Consider the following 15,176-nt stretch of genomic DNA (forward strand, 5'->3'; position numbering starts at 1 on the left):
AAAGAATCATGTCTGGGCAGAATTGCAGACACTTTCAAATTTAACCTCACTCACAACTGTTTTTCAACATTGCCCTGTACTTGTAAAGTAAGTCCACAGACCTCCTGCTCTTAATGTCATTGTGCAAACAAGTAACAATAATAACTTTTGTGCCCTTAAAACTTAAAAGATATCTGCTCTAAAAAGTCATCAACTTTTTTCCCCTGGCAGACACACCCTGGAACTACTACTCCACTTATCCTTTTTGCATAATGCATATTCCTGACAATAGTCACCAACGATAGCTAAATATTTCTAGGATAAATACTTATGCTGACCATCCAATATCTCGTTATGTACTTAAATATTGAATGTCCAGTATCTTGTATATATTACCTAAGTGCATACTGATACTGTGATATGCAAGAACCTGTATTATTTGTATAATAAGGGTTTTTTTTTTTTTAACAATTTTCTATGGCTACCAAACAAAGGTGCAGGTTATCTCCAGGATCATTCTGTTAAGTTTGTGGATAATATATAGGTCTGAAAGAGGTGAAACATTACATTATTGGCAGCACCAAAGATTCAAAGTCCATATATTCTTTTTTTTTTTTTTTTGAATGTATATGGGTGTTCATAAAAAGATGTGGGCACCTTGTTTGTGTTGTGGTAATTGCAAGTAAACAATAGAAAGATTGCTGATGTCAGTCGAAAATGTATGCCTATTGGCTATACCTGGAATATGGATGAAGCCCAGAAACCATCACGATGACTTGCTACTTTTGTATTGTATCTACAATGCAAAAGTAGCAATCATAATTGTTTCTATGTTTGGGAATTTTTTAGGTGCATCGGCATCTCTGGCCATAGTGCACCATAGCAATCATGATGATATACTTTTGTATTGAAATAATGAAGTATATTTTACATTACCATCCTCTATTGCTCTAGTCCCATACAGTGAAGACCCTTCAATTCTAAATCTATCTTCCAAAGAAGAATTTTCAGAACTGGATGATGAATCTAGAGAAAGGAAAATTGGGATTATACCAACATTCCTCAGTAGCCTGCTCAAGTAAAGCATTATATTTCCCTAACTGTAAGAATAGTATCTCAACTGAAAGACTTCAAATTCCACTTATGCAATTTTTATACTGCTGCAGAATCCGTATACTACTGTTTTGATCTGGTCTATATGAAGAAATTGGTATTAATCAAAATAAAAAAGAGTGGTGTCTTTTCATAGACTGTTCCAAGTAGAAGTTTGAAAGCTTTGGGTATTGGTATTCTAATATGGTCCAAGGGCTACTTGGGCCATATTGCGCCTATCAGTCAGACATGGTGATAATGAAACCATGTCAGAGGCAATCATATAGCTGAATCCGTTTTAGGAAGCAGAAAAATTCTGGAAGATTTGCATCATTGCCTATGATACAACAAAGTGTTAAAGGTTCTTGAAGATTTTGAAGAATACTGAATGAGGCTTTTCTGGTATCAGTGTACAGTGTACAATCAACGAGAATGTGTTTCATTGTGAGAAAATAGTTGCAGCGCATACACTTCAGAGGATCATCTCCAGTCAGTAGATAGAGATGGATGAGGTGACTGTGACCGATTCGTGCTCTGGATAGGAGGACTTCTTTCTTTCTGTTTACATGGAAACTGGAAGCATATAACTGTGGTTCAGAATTTATTTGAAGGAGCTTGTTCTGCAGTTGAGCTTGCCATAGACGTGTCCACTGTTCCTTTCATACATATCTTATATAGGATCTATAGTCAATATATGAAACATAGCAATCTGATGATGCTATATTGGATGATTGTTTTGCTGCGTAATCCGCTTTTTCATTCCCTGATATCCCAGTGTGGCCTGGGATCCAATAAAAGATGACTACTTGTTGGTGTTCATGAATATGCATCAGTTGAGTTTTTATTGTTTTTATTACAGGATGTGTTGGTGAGGAGGAATTTTGCAAGGCTAAAAGTGCACTCTGTGAGTCTTGTATATATTACACTTTTTTGGATGGACAGATGGAGAATATATTCTGAGGCAAGCTTGATGGCACATAATTCTGCTGTGTAACTGCTGCATTCAGTAGGCAGGGAAACAGAGATGGTGTTATAGGAAAAGACAAAAAAAGCTGCAGCCCCAACTCCACTTTCAGACTTTGATCCATCAGTGTATACTTTTAAGAAACGTGGATAATTTTGTGTGTGAGCAGTATGGAGTTGCTGTATATTGATATTTGCAAGCAAATGTTTTCCCCAGTTTAGGAAATAGCTGTCACAGGATGGTTTAATAGAAGACCATAGAGGATCTGCACTGCTTGAATCTTGAAGGACTTTGTCTAGACGTATATTCCAGGTTTGTGATAATGCCTGCAATCTGATGCCAGTAGGTTGAACTGCTCTAGGTTTATTTCTATAGTGCATTGAGAACTGTGGATCATTAAGTATTGGGCTGATGGGGTGATCAGTTAGACTTTGAATTTTGGCCCCATAGTTCAGGAGTAACATCTTTCTCCTGAGACTGAGCGGAGGTTCATGCGCTTTGATATAAAGACTTTGTACTGCCGATGTTCTATAAGCACCTACAGCAATACTGAGGGCAGAATGTTGAATAGGGGCAAGCCGTGCTAGCCTGCTTTCCCTATCAGGGAAATGATGCATCATCTCACCCCCTAAGTTGGTTCTTAATGGTGATTAAATGGTGCTAAATGCATGTTTCTTCATTCAATAAAAGGATATTGGTATTGGTATTTTTGGGCACAAGGGCAACTAGGGCCAAAATGTGCCTGTTCTTATGACCTGTTTTTATATAAAATTTGGTTCCAGTTTGTAATCATAGAAAATAATATATTTGTATCTGCTTAAGAAAGGTAAATAGTTCTTTTAAATTCGCACTGTTTCCAATAATATGGGCAAGTGATAGAGGCTCTTTCAGTTGTGACAGTGAAAGGAAACTATTTTTTCGGAAATAGGAATACTGATTACAATCTAAGAGTATATGCTTGACGGTAAGTGGTAAAGCACAATGAGTGCATTGAGGTGGGACCTCCTGCTTGAGTAGATATATATGGGTTGGATGTGTATGCCCTATGCGTAATCTTGCTAGCACAACCTCTTCTTGTCTGTTTTTTCTTAAGCTAGATTTCCATAGTGCTGGTTTCTCTTTGATTTCAAGCAATTTGTTGTTCGTTTGTGACTTCCATATTTCAGACCACTGGATTGTATTGATTTTTTTAATGTGCTTCAAATAATCTACGTATGGTACATGGTAATGTGATGGTATTGCACTGTTTGGTTGTTTGGCTGCCTGATCTGCTCTCTCGTTACCTGTGATACCAGAGTGCCCTGGGATCCAGCAAAATAGCACTGCATGATTCTTACTTCGTAGCTGGTTTAAGCAGGAAAAAATTTGTTTTATGACGGGATGCGATATTGAAAGTTTATTGTCCAAAGCGGATACTGCACTCATGGAATCTGTGTATATTATACTGCTAGTATTGTGGGAAGTGTTTATATTTTCTAGGGCTAATTTTATTGCGTATAATTCTGCAGTGTAACTGCTACACTCAACTGGTAATGATATTGAAAGCGTAAAAGTGGAAAAGACAGCTGCAGCACCAACAGAAGAGTCTGTTTTCGAACCGTCTGTATATATTATACAGCGTTGAGCATTGTTGAGGGCATGGTCTTTATGTAGCTGTTTAATACTTTCATATGGCAGGGATTTTTTTCCCCATTGCTGAAAATAGTTATCACAGTGAGGGAGAGTTACAGACCAGGGTGGATCAGGTACATCTTTCTCTTGAAGCATATTGTCAAAGTTTATGTCCCAGGCATGTATCAATTCTTTTAATCAAATACCAGTGGGTCTATTTTCTGTAACTTTGCTGTTGTAGAACGTGATCCTATCAGGGTTGAGAATCAATGATCGAAGAGGATGGGCTGGAAGGCTTTGAATTTTGGCTGCATAATTAAGGAGCAGCATTTTCCTTCTAAGGTGAAGAAGTGGAGGTTCATACGCCTCTACATACAGACTCTGGACAGGGGATGTTCTAAAAGCTCCTAGCGAAGTACGAAGGGCACTGTGTTGGATGGTGTTCAGTCTGGTTAGTGCACTTTTCCTAGCAGAGTCATAGACAACAGCTCCATAATCTAATCGGGACCTGATAAGAGCACGATACAGATGTAGGAGAGAGTATCTATCAGCACCCCATTTCATGGCAGAAATGGACCGAAGAATATTTAGTTTCTTTAAGCATACTGTTCGGAGATATGTTATGTGAGAAACAAAGTTAAGTTTGGTGTCCAACATTAAACCTAGGAAACGAAAATTACTGGTGAGTGGTATCAGGTGGTTCTTTAGCCGAAGTTCCGGTTCCGGATGCAACTTGCGTTTTTTGCAGAAGTGGATTGCAACTGTTTTTTGTTCTGACATACGATATCCATTCTGCTGTGTCCATATTTCCAGCTTATTTATGGAGAGTTGCAGCTGTCTTTCAATAGTAGGAATATTTTTTGAACTGCAAGATAGAGTGAGATCATCAGCATACATGTATAATTCGACAGTACTGGGAATATTGTGGGTTATAGTGTTTAGCCTAAGTGAAAAATGAGTAGCGCTAAGTATTGACCCTTGTGGGACACCTTCTTCTTGGGTATAGATACGAGAAAGTACTGATTGATAGCGAACCTGAAAAGTTCTCTTTTGGAGAAAGTTTTTAATAAATTTCGGTAAATGTCCCCGCAGTCCTAGGGATTAAAGTTCTCGCAATATGCCATACCTCCAGGTTGTGTCAAAAGCCTTTTCAATGTCCAAACTCACCATTACAAGGTGTTCGTTTTTTACATAAGCATTACGGATGTTAGTTTCTGCTTTCACCATGAGATCTAAAGTGGATCTGTTTTGTCGGAATCCAAATTGATTGTTGTTTAGCAACTTTTGAGTTTCAAGAATCCAGGTAAGTCGCCTGTGTACCATCTTTTCTAGAGTTTTGCCAAGACAACTGGTGAGGGAGATTGGTCGATAATTTTGTGTGAGTGATTGATCCTTTCCTGGTTTGGGAAAGGCTAGAATAACAGAGTGATGCCAGGTAGAGGGATATGTACCTTCAAGGAAGATCCGATTAAAGAAAGTTATTAGCAAATTCAAATCTATATTGTTTAGATGTTTTAGCATTACATAATAGATTCCATCAGCTCCAGCAGCGCTATTTGGTGATCTGTTTATTGCTGTTTGGAGTTCAAAAAGACGAAAAGGTTGATTGTAGGCTAGAGACTGAGTAGTTTGGAAATTTATCTTATATTTTTCAGCTATGGCTTTAGTTTGTAGAAAGGAAGTATCATAAGCTGTAGTGGCAGAAGTTTCGGAGAAAGTCTCTGCAAGCGCATTAGCTATTTCTTGTGGTGAGGATATTTCTTGTCCGTTTTTGATTAAAATTGGAGCAGAAACCGGGAAAAATTTGCCATTTAGTTGTCGAATTTTTTTCCAAATAGTTTTACTGCTAGTGTCTTTTGTGATAGAAGAGGCAAACTGTATCCATGATTCTTTTTTGGCTTGTCTTCTAATTTGTCGTGCTTTTGCCTTAAGCCTTTTAAACTGGATTAGGTTGTCGGTGGTCGGAAACTTACGGAACTGATTCCAGGCTTTATTTTTTTCTTTATTCGCTGTGGTACAAGTGTCATTCCACCAGTGTTTAAGGTTTCTGTGTTTGAAAGTAGAAAATTTTGGTATTGCTTTGGAAGCTGCTGCTAGTATTTGTTTGGTAATGTGCTCGGTGGCATCATCAATGGACCCTAGTTGTATCAATTGGCTATCAAACGAGATGGAGACAGAAAACTTTTCCCAATCTGCTTTAGAAAATTTCCATAATACCCGATGATCGGGGCAAGGTGTCTGCATTGTTGAATTCTGCATATTATTGGGAAATGATCACTGTTGTGCAGATCATTTAAAACCGTCCAATCTATAGTAGGAAGTAACTCAGGGGAGCATATAGATAAGTCAATTGCCGACATACATCCCGTGGAGAGATGAGTGTAGGTGTTATGACCAGTGTTCAGCAAAGTTAGGTTCAGTTGGTCTATGAGTTTTTCTAGCAAGTGCCCTCTATTATCCATGTAAGCAGATCCCCATAGCCGATGATTTGCATTTAGGTCACCAAGAAGACAAAAAGGAGATGGTATCTGTTTTATAAGATCTTCTAATTCTTTCAACGTGTAGATATTATTAGGTGGAAGATACAATGAGACGAGAGTTATTGTTTTTCCCATTTCTACACGAACTGCAACGGCTTCTAAGTGGGTCTGAAGAGGAATGTTTCTTGCTGGAAATTTACAATTCACTAGAATTGCAACTCCACCATGTGCATGGCTTGAACTAATTCTATCTTTTCTATGGGCTGTAAAATGTTTAATCGAATAAGTTACCTGTGGATTTAAGTAAGTCTCTTGCAAGCAAAAGGCTACCGGATTATATTGTGAGATCAAATCGTATATATCATCGGTATTACTGCGTAAACCTCTGCAATTCCATTGTACGATGTGCATCATTATTTGGTTTTAGAGAGGGAAGATGATTCTGTCTGTTTCTTGTAAGAGGGTGCAGTTTGCTTTTGACGATCATGTTTTATCTTATCCTTTCTTGGAAAATAAGGACATCCATATTCTGTACTCCCTTCTACATCATCGATACCAGTAGATGAACATCCAGTCTCCATGTCATCTTCTGCATGAAGATCAAGGACTGTTTCTTCTTGTGCATTTACAGCTTCGCTGTCCATACTGCTTGAATTTGGTTGTTTCAATTCAGAGGCACGTTGCCTTTGTGGTTTCCTTTGTGATTTATCGATTGATGTAATTTTAGATGGAACTGAGAGTGGGGTATTGTTTACCTCGTCTATTGAAACAGGTTTGTTAGCGGGCTGATCTGTCAAAAGTACAGATCGTGCCCATTCTGCAATGGATGTGTTAGGTGGGATTGACACTTCTGTTTGGGTAGCAACAGCTTGACAGTTTTGGGTAGCAGTAGCATAGCTGCGTTTTGGCATAGTTACCTTGACTTGTCTTCTTGCTTCTTGATATGATACTTTGTGTTCAATCTTAAACTTCTGTATATTTTTCTCCATTTTCCACAGATCACATGATTTTGAATAAGCTGGGTGATCATTCTTACAATTTGGGCACTCTGGAGATTTTGCAGTACAATCTGTTTGAGAATGATTTTTCGAACCACAATTAGGACATGTATTTTCTCCTATGCATGTTGTTTGAGAATGACCGAATTTTTGGCATTTGAAACACCTTAAGGGATTTGGAATGTATGCCCGGACTCGGCAGTGGAGGTAGCCTGCTTTTACTGAGTTTGGTAAATTTGGTGTACTGAAGGTCAATATGATATTTCGTGTTGGAACTAGTTTATCGTCTTTCCGGATCATGATTCGCCTTGCTTGTGTTACTTTTTGTTCTTGTAATTCCGTAACTATTTCCTCTTCGGTGAAGTTTAGTAGATCCCACTCACTTATTACTCCTTTAGAGGAGTTCAGTGTATTATGCGGCGTGACTTTAATTGGGATTCCGCTTATAGTTGACAGTTTCAATAACAGTTCAGAGTGTCTTGCCTGCGTGGTTTCAATTAATAGATCTCCTGACTGAAGTCGTTTTACCATTTTTGGTGTTCCTGCTGAATTTTCAAGACACCTTTGAATGACAAAGGAAGACAAATTGCTTACTGGTTGATTCGATAATGAATGCATTATCAAAAAAGCTGGTGGTTCTGGTTTGCTAGAATCTGTTCTCATTCTTTTCGAGAGACTAGGATCATGTTCCCTTCTATGGGTGTCAATTTGTTGAGAGCCTGTTGGCTCTATTGGTGGAAATTCGTCGCAATCCATTGTTGCTCCTTTTCGCCCCGGGAGAGGAGCTTCCTTCTCCCAGGTTACCGGCCCCGCCACGTGGAGGCAGGAGTGGTGCCACCAGTGACCAAGCGATAAAAAGTTAGTGGTTAGTGTGTTACAAGAGTTAGTTATATATATACAAAAGAAAGGTGATTTTCCTTTCTTGTAGGAGGCTTCCTTCTTTATTTATAAAGAGCCAGAAAATAAATAACTTTGAAAGTAAAAGACTTTAGAAATTTTAACTACTTCTTTATAGGAAATTCGCTTTGAAAATTGCTTTGGAAATCGCTAGATCACTCGCTTGGCACTCGGGGCCAATAAAAGGATATAAAATGATAATAATAATAATTATTATTATTACTGCTCTTATATTATTTCTCCCTGATTGGGGGTTCCACCTTGTGATGGGTATTGCTGCCAAGTGTACAGGGTGGTTGTTGTTATGTCTGGTGTTACTGTTGGTCGAGGAACTCTCTGACTATCCTACAGGTGTTCGGGATTCTGACTTTCTGGAGTTCCGTGTAGGAGGCCTATTGCTGCTAGGGTGTTATGTAGAATCTTTGCCACCGTACTGGTGGTTGACACGATGATCGGGATGGTCGCTACTTGTTGCATATGCCACATCTCTCTGATTTCCTGTCTTAGGTCCGTGTACTTCCAGATATTTTCCTTGTGGGTTTTCTGAAGGTTGCCAGTGTTGGGCACTGCTATGTCAATCAGATAGGTAGCATTTTCCTTCTTGTCAACAAGGGTTATTATGTCCTGTCTGTTGTGTGGGATTGTCTTATTATGGTGCGGTCCCAGGACAGCTTTTGGGTTGAGTCCCCAGTACGTCTGGGGTTCATACTTGTAATGCAGTACATTTTCTTTGATAAACTAGTATTTCCTTGCTGCCTTCTGTTGAATTATCTTGGCTACCTGGCTGTGTCTACAAATGTACTCAGTCTGGGTGATCACCTTGCATCCTGCGGTGATGTGTTGGATTGTTTCTGAGGCCAGGTGGCATCACTGGCATGTAATCTGACACTCGGGGCTCCTTGGTGATGTATTTTATAAAGTTTCTGGTGTTGATTACCTGATCTTGGATGGCAAGCATGAATCCTTCAGTCTTGGTTAAGAGCGTCCCACTCATGAGTCATGCATTGGAAGCAATTTTATCTATATGATCTCGATGGAGGTCACTGTAGTGTCTTCTTTGCCCATCTTTCTAGCTTCGTTTGTGCCGTCTGGGTGGGAGGAGATTCTTCACTTAGGTTGAGTGTGGTATACCACTTGGCTATCTTCCTTATGGCCTGGTAGAGTACTGCTGTGTGCTTCTGGAAATAATCCTTCAGGTTAGCTATCGCTGTTTTCTGCTGCTCAATTTGGTCTATCAGGTCCCTTCCTCTCTCTCTTTCCGAGCTATTGCCAATCACTCCATGGCTGACTTTGGGTGGTGGTGTTGGCAGCTCTTGGTCGTCATTATCCTTGTCTTTCTCATGATATCCTCCAGCTCGGTGTTAGTCCAATCTATGACCCCAAAGTAGTATGTTAGCCCTGGGGCTGTATAGGTGTTATGGCTTTAACTGTGTTCCTTCCATTCAGCTTTGCTTTCAACAGGCTTCTGAGTCTCTGATGGTATTTTTCGGTCAGGTAAGCCTTGATTTACATGTGCTCTAACTGCTGAGCCTGCATCATCCCCAGTATTGTAGGTCTCTCCCTCTGTCATGGCTTGGATTTCTTTACCAGTCTGTAAGTGATAGTTTCGGCTGACTAATTTTCCCAAGTGCAATCCGTGGGTCTTGCATTTGTCATTATTATTATTATTATTATCTTCTTACTGATGAAAGAGATAAGATGCCAAGAAATATCTCAAAAAACTTACTTAGGTAACATCAGAGTTAGGCAATTTGGTCTATTGGTGCTCAAACTAATTTTCTAAATTCCAGGAGAGTACACTAAATAACAAGTGCATAGAAGAGCAACCAGGGTAGTAAAGGGTAGTCAGGGCTAAAAAAGGGTACTTTCACCAAGAAAGATTTGAGTTCTGTAAACTGAATTGTGTGGAAATGGAAACTAAGAATATGTGAGAAGACCCAATTGAACATGCACTCATCAATCAAATCATAGTTGATTATCAATCATTTTATTTCTAATTTTATAGACTGATTTTAATTTTGTCTAATTTTTATGCTTATTCCATGAATAATATTTATAAGACATTCATCAACCATGTAAATTTCCAAATGGAACTGAATTTTATCTACCATCAGATCCCATTACATCATGCTACTGCCGTATTTCTCTGCCGTATTATAAACCCTAGCAATATATTACCTCCAGTAATATATTGCTAGGGTTTATAATGAGTAATACCAACAGCATAAGAGGGTACCTAGGTTTTAACATTTATTTTGGTATGTGGGGGTCATTGTTTGAAAAATATCCAAACAGCATGCAAATTTTTTTATTTTCAATCAGAACTGTTTTATGGAACTGGAGCTGATTTTCCCTCCATATAGGTTACTGCCGTATTTCACTGCTTTTTTTTTTGGCAGCCCACATCAGCATGATAAAGTGATGTGTCTATTTTTTCCCAAAAGCATATGAGGATACCTGGCTTTTAACATTTGTCTCTGTATGTGGGGGTCATTCAAAAATTTTTCAAATAGTACAGAACTTGTGGTTCTTTTTGTTTCAATCAGAGTGAATTAAATGATGATAGCATTCTTTCTCTTTCTTGGCCAACACACAAGAAGGAAAAGGAATAAATTTAGACTGGAAAAAATAGCTATATTTGTCTTCAGAGAGTAACTGATTGTTAAAATAAACTTACACTTCGTAAGGACAGGTGAGTAGTGCACAAAATAATTAGAAGAGACTGACAAATAAAGTAGGTATTTCACCCCCACCCCTCCTCCCATATGGCTGATACTGTATACAGTATCAGCCATTTGGGATTGATTGTTTGATTAACAGACTTGATTGTTTTTTGGTGCATCAATTATTTTCTTTAATGGGTCAGTTATTTTATTATTATAATTTTTTTTTAATGATGTTTTCCATGTCTTCAGCATATATAGATTATCTAACTTAACTGTATTACAGTACAATAACAATACCTTATTAGCCTAAAATATAATTTCATATTACATTAATAATATTTTAAGCCCACAAATTAAGGCACATTACCTCTTATGGTGATTTCTTCCATCCTTAGAGATAAAAGGCTTATCATCAACTGAAAGTAAGTGCCATTTATTTTCTTCATGCATTATCTCTTCTTTTTTATATAAGAATGCTGCATTTTCCAAGTTTATTTTTTTTTTATATGCTATGCTTTTTTCTGAAGGAAAAAGCAAAGGTTTTTCAATCTCATTATGAGAGAAGTTCCAAAGCTGGAGAGGAGGAGGAGGAGGATTTGAATTTGGTTTAGTGTGTACTTTCAACAGACAAAACGGAGTAGTTTCAATATTAGTGTTGAAATTTAATTGTCTGTTAATTCCCAACATACTGTGTTTTTTCAATGAGTGCAGTTTAAGTAATTTAGGAGAAATTCCTGCTTGTGAAGATGCACATGTGAATTCAGATTCTGAAAAGTAATTTTGATGGGAGGCACAATCTGGTAATTGATCTCTTTTATGCATGCTAGTAAGATGAAACTGTTTTGTATCCACTGTGTGCTTACTATATTCTAAAATATAATTTTCTCCACTATTTACAGTTCTTTCAGGATTGTAAGAATGAGCTTCTTCACTCCTAATATCCATGTTTCCTTGATATTTACCTTCCAGGTAACTCCATTTCCCTTTCGCATAGCAAATATGACTGCTCTCACTATTTAATTTTGTATCATGGGATGACATGTCCGAATACTGATGACAGTTTATATCTATGGATTTATTTAATTGTAACTGCAAATCACTATGTGAAAGAGAATGAGAATATTGTTTAACAGGATATCCACTTGTTGTTTGTTTCTGCAATTGAATTATCTTATTTTTTTCGAGTTTTAAGTTTTTCTTTGGCAGACTGTGATTAAGATAATCACTATTAATAAAATCATTTGCACAAACCTGAACATCTACATTACGATAAATACACTTCTTGACATTGTCTGAAAGGAGATTTTTAGCATGCAAAGTACTATTACTATTATGCTGGTTAGAAGCACATGTTGCATATGAAGAGTCTGTAGTATTTTCCTTAAAACAATTCGCAGGACCCACAGAGGATACTACTTCCATTCCAGTGGATAATTCAGGAGCAGAAGAAACACGTTCTTCCAAAAGTAGTTCTGAATTATCAACAGATCCAGAAGCCTACAAAAAAAAAAATAAAAATAAAAAATAATTAAAAAATAAATAAATGAAAAAAGGAATGTGAAAAACATCAACAATCAATAAGAAACCTCTTGCATCATCATATTATATCACAGTTTTGAATGACTTAAATTTGATAGCTATTCCAAAAAAAAATTTTTTTTGTTTGCTTTGCTTATCATTTTCATATTTTAATTTCTTAATCTCTTGAAAACTGATTTGGGTGGGAAGTAAAATTAAACGTGGGGTGTTATTAGCACAATAGGAATATGAGACTAATTCAGATGTTTATATTATTGCACTAAGAATATCCTATTGAAAATTCAGAATTTAATATGAACAAGAAGTAACACAATAACTAAATTGAATGAGTATTTTGCATCTAGATTCACGCATGAGGAGTTATTCAAGGAGGGGAATGTCAGAAGTTTATCAAACTCTAACAGGGAGCTAGGAGATTTTGTAATAACTGAGATCAAGTGGAGGAGAAATTGTTAAAGTTAAACATAAGGAAAGCACCTGAGGTGGATGGGATCTATCCAGCTAAATTAAAGGTGGTAGCAAAGGAACTGGAGATGTGCAAATGTGTCCCCAATTCACAAAGTGGGATCAAAGCGTGACACGATCAAAGGGTAATTGCAGACCTGTTAGTCTAACTTCTGTTCCAGGGAAAATAATGAAGTAACTGGTTAAGGAAGCAATGCAGGATCACCTAGACAAGACTGCAGTTATAGTTTAGATACAGCATGGGTTTGTTAAGGGGAAGTCTTGTCTGACAAATTTGATTGGATACTATGATGTGTTTACAAAGGACCAGATCACAGTATCCATTGTTTTCTGGATGCAAAGAATAATTTTGATATCATATACTTGGATATTTGGAAGCTTTTGATACTGTGCACATGGAAGGCTACTGTACAAATTGGAGCAGCATGGCACTAAGGGCAAGTTGCTACAATGGATAAAAGGATGGTTGAGTGGGAGCAGACAGAGAGTAGTTATCAATGGAGACTGCTCTTCATGGACTAATATTATTAGTGGAGTCCACCACGGTTCAGTGTTGGGCCCATTGTTGTTTTCAGTATTTATGTATGATATTGATGAAGCTGTATCAGACTTAATATCTAAGTTTGCAGATGATATGAAGGTTGGCAGTGTTGTTAATGACAGTAATGATAGTATGATACTAGAACAGGATCTGGAAAAGTTGAGCAGATGTACTGAGAAGTGGCAACTAAACTTTAACACTGACAAATGTAAAGTACTGCATAAAGGCAGCAGTAACCCTAGAGTAAGGTATCAACTGGGTGATACCACCCAGTTGATACATTACTCTATTTCATTCTTCACCACACTGAGTGGTACTACACTGAATTTAGTGGAGAATGAAAAGGACCTGGAGTAATGGTGCAGTCAGATATGAAGTTTTCTGAGCAGTGCAAAAAGGCTGCAAGAGTAGCTCATGGTGTCTTGTCAATGACATACAGAAATTTTGCTAGCAGGGATAAGGAGGTGATTGTCCTCTTGTATAAGGCAGTGGTCAGGCCACACCTTGAGTACTGTATAAAATTCTGGAGACCTCATTTTAGGAAAGATGTAGAGCTGCTGGAACAAGTACAGAGAAGGACAACAAGATTGGTGAGGGGAACAAAGGGTTGGTGTTACCAAGAAAGGGTTAAGTTCTGAAAATTGCAGCTTCTGGAGATTAGGCACCTGCGAGGTGATCCAATTGAGGTGTATAAGGTCTTGAATGGTTTGAGCAAGCTCAACGCTAATGGAATTCTTCCTCTTGCTCAGATTGGATTGCTCATCTGAGGGGGGGCATAAATTCAAATTGAGGAAAGACAATTGTAGAACAGATGTACGGAAATTTGCCTTTAGCTAGCGGGTTTTTGATAGTTGGAACAGCTTCCATCTATAGTAGTGGAGGTCAGCAATTTATCAAGGCAGAACTAGACAAAACTGCGACACAAGTAATTACAGACCTGTTAGGTTAACTTCTGTTCAAGGGAAAATAATGAAGGCACTGGTTAAAGAAGCACTGCAGGATCATCTAGACAAGACATCAGTTATAGCTTGGACACAGCATGGTTTTGTTAAGTGGAAGTCTTGTCTGATCAATTTGATTGGATACTATGATGTGGTCACAAAGGAAGTGGATGCAGGGAATAATTTTCATATCATATATTTAGATCTTAGAAAAGCTTTTGATACTATTGCACATGGAAGACTGCTGCTGCATAAATTGGAGCACTGTGGCATTGGAGGCAAATTGCTGCTTTGGATAAAGGGATGGTTGAGTGGGAGAAGACAGATTCGCTGGTTGGTTAATTGGGGATTTTTTTGGCGCATCAACATCTATGGCCATAGTCCGACAGAGAAGACAGAGTGGTAATCAATGGACACTGCTCTTCGTGGACTATTAGTAGAGTCCCTCAGGGTTCAGTGTTGGGTCCATTGTTGTTTTCTGTATTTATTAATGATATTGATGATGGTATATCAGGCTTAATGTCCAAGTTTGCAGATGATACGAAGTTTGGGCGGATTGTTAATGACACTAATGACAGTATGCGGCTGAAACAGGATCTAGAAAATCTGAGATGGGCTGAGAAGTGGCAACTGAAGTTTAACATTGACAAATGTAAAGTACTGCATATGGGAAGAAGTAACCCCAGAGTAATGTATCAACTGTGTGGTACTACATTGACAGTGGTAGAGAATGAAAAGGACCTGGGGGTAACTGTGCAGGCAGATATGAAGTTTTCTGAGCAGTGCAGATGGTCTGCAAGAGTAGTTCATGGTGTCGTGTCAATGATATACAGGAATTTTTCTAGCAGGGATAAGGAATTGATTATCCTCTTGTATAAGGCAATGGTCAGGCCACACTTTGAGTAATGGCAATGGTCAGGCCACACTTTGAGTACTGTATATAGGTCTCAACAACTCATTTTAAGAAGGATGTAGAGCTGCTGGAGTGAGTGCAGAGAAGGAC

The 15,176-nt window shown here is 38.0% G+C and overlaps 2 protein-coding genes across 2 annotated transcripts in view; both read right to left on the minus strand.

Annotated features, from left to right (window-relative positions):
- LOC150079206 (uncharacterized) overlaps positions 1-11,841 on the minus strand; it is a 49,586-nt gene extending 37,745 nt beyond the window's left edge. The window contains exon 1 of the mRNA XM_090383483.1: positions 11,055-11,841. Coding sequence (XP_090239609.1) covers positions 11,055-11,728 — 674 coding nt within the window. The 5' untranslated portion in view covers positions 11,729-11,841. The remainder of the gene's footprint in view (positions 1-11,054) is intronic.
- A 17-nt stretch (positions 11,842-11,858) lies between these two features.
- Positions 11,859-15,176, minus strand: part of LOC150079207 (uncharacterized) — a 221,638-nt gene continuing 218,320 nt past the window's right edge. The window contains exons 9-10 of the mRNA XM_090382994.1: positions 11,939-12,184; positions 11,859-11,894 (exon numbers count right to left, since the gene is read on the minus strand). Of these exons, the coding sequence (XP_090239120.1) occupies positions 11,859-11,894; positions 11,939-12,184 (282 nt within the window). The remainder of the gene's footprint in view (positions 11,895-11,938; positions 12,185-15,176) is intronic.

This window comes from Mastigoproctus giganteus, chromosome 10, assembly GCF_048544385.1.
Source record: "Mastigoproctus giganteus isolate SK-2022 chromosome 10, ASM4854438v1, whole genome shotgun sequence".
In the NCBI taxonomy this organism is placed as follows: Eukaryota; Metazoa; Arthropoda; class Arachnida; order Uropygi; family Thelyphonidae; genus Mastigoproctus; species Mastigoproctus giganteus.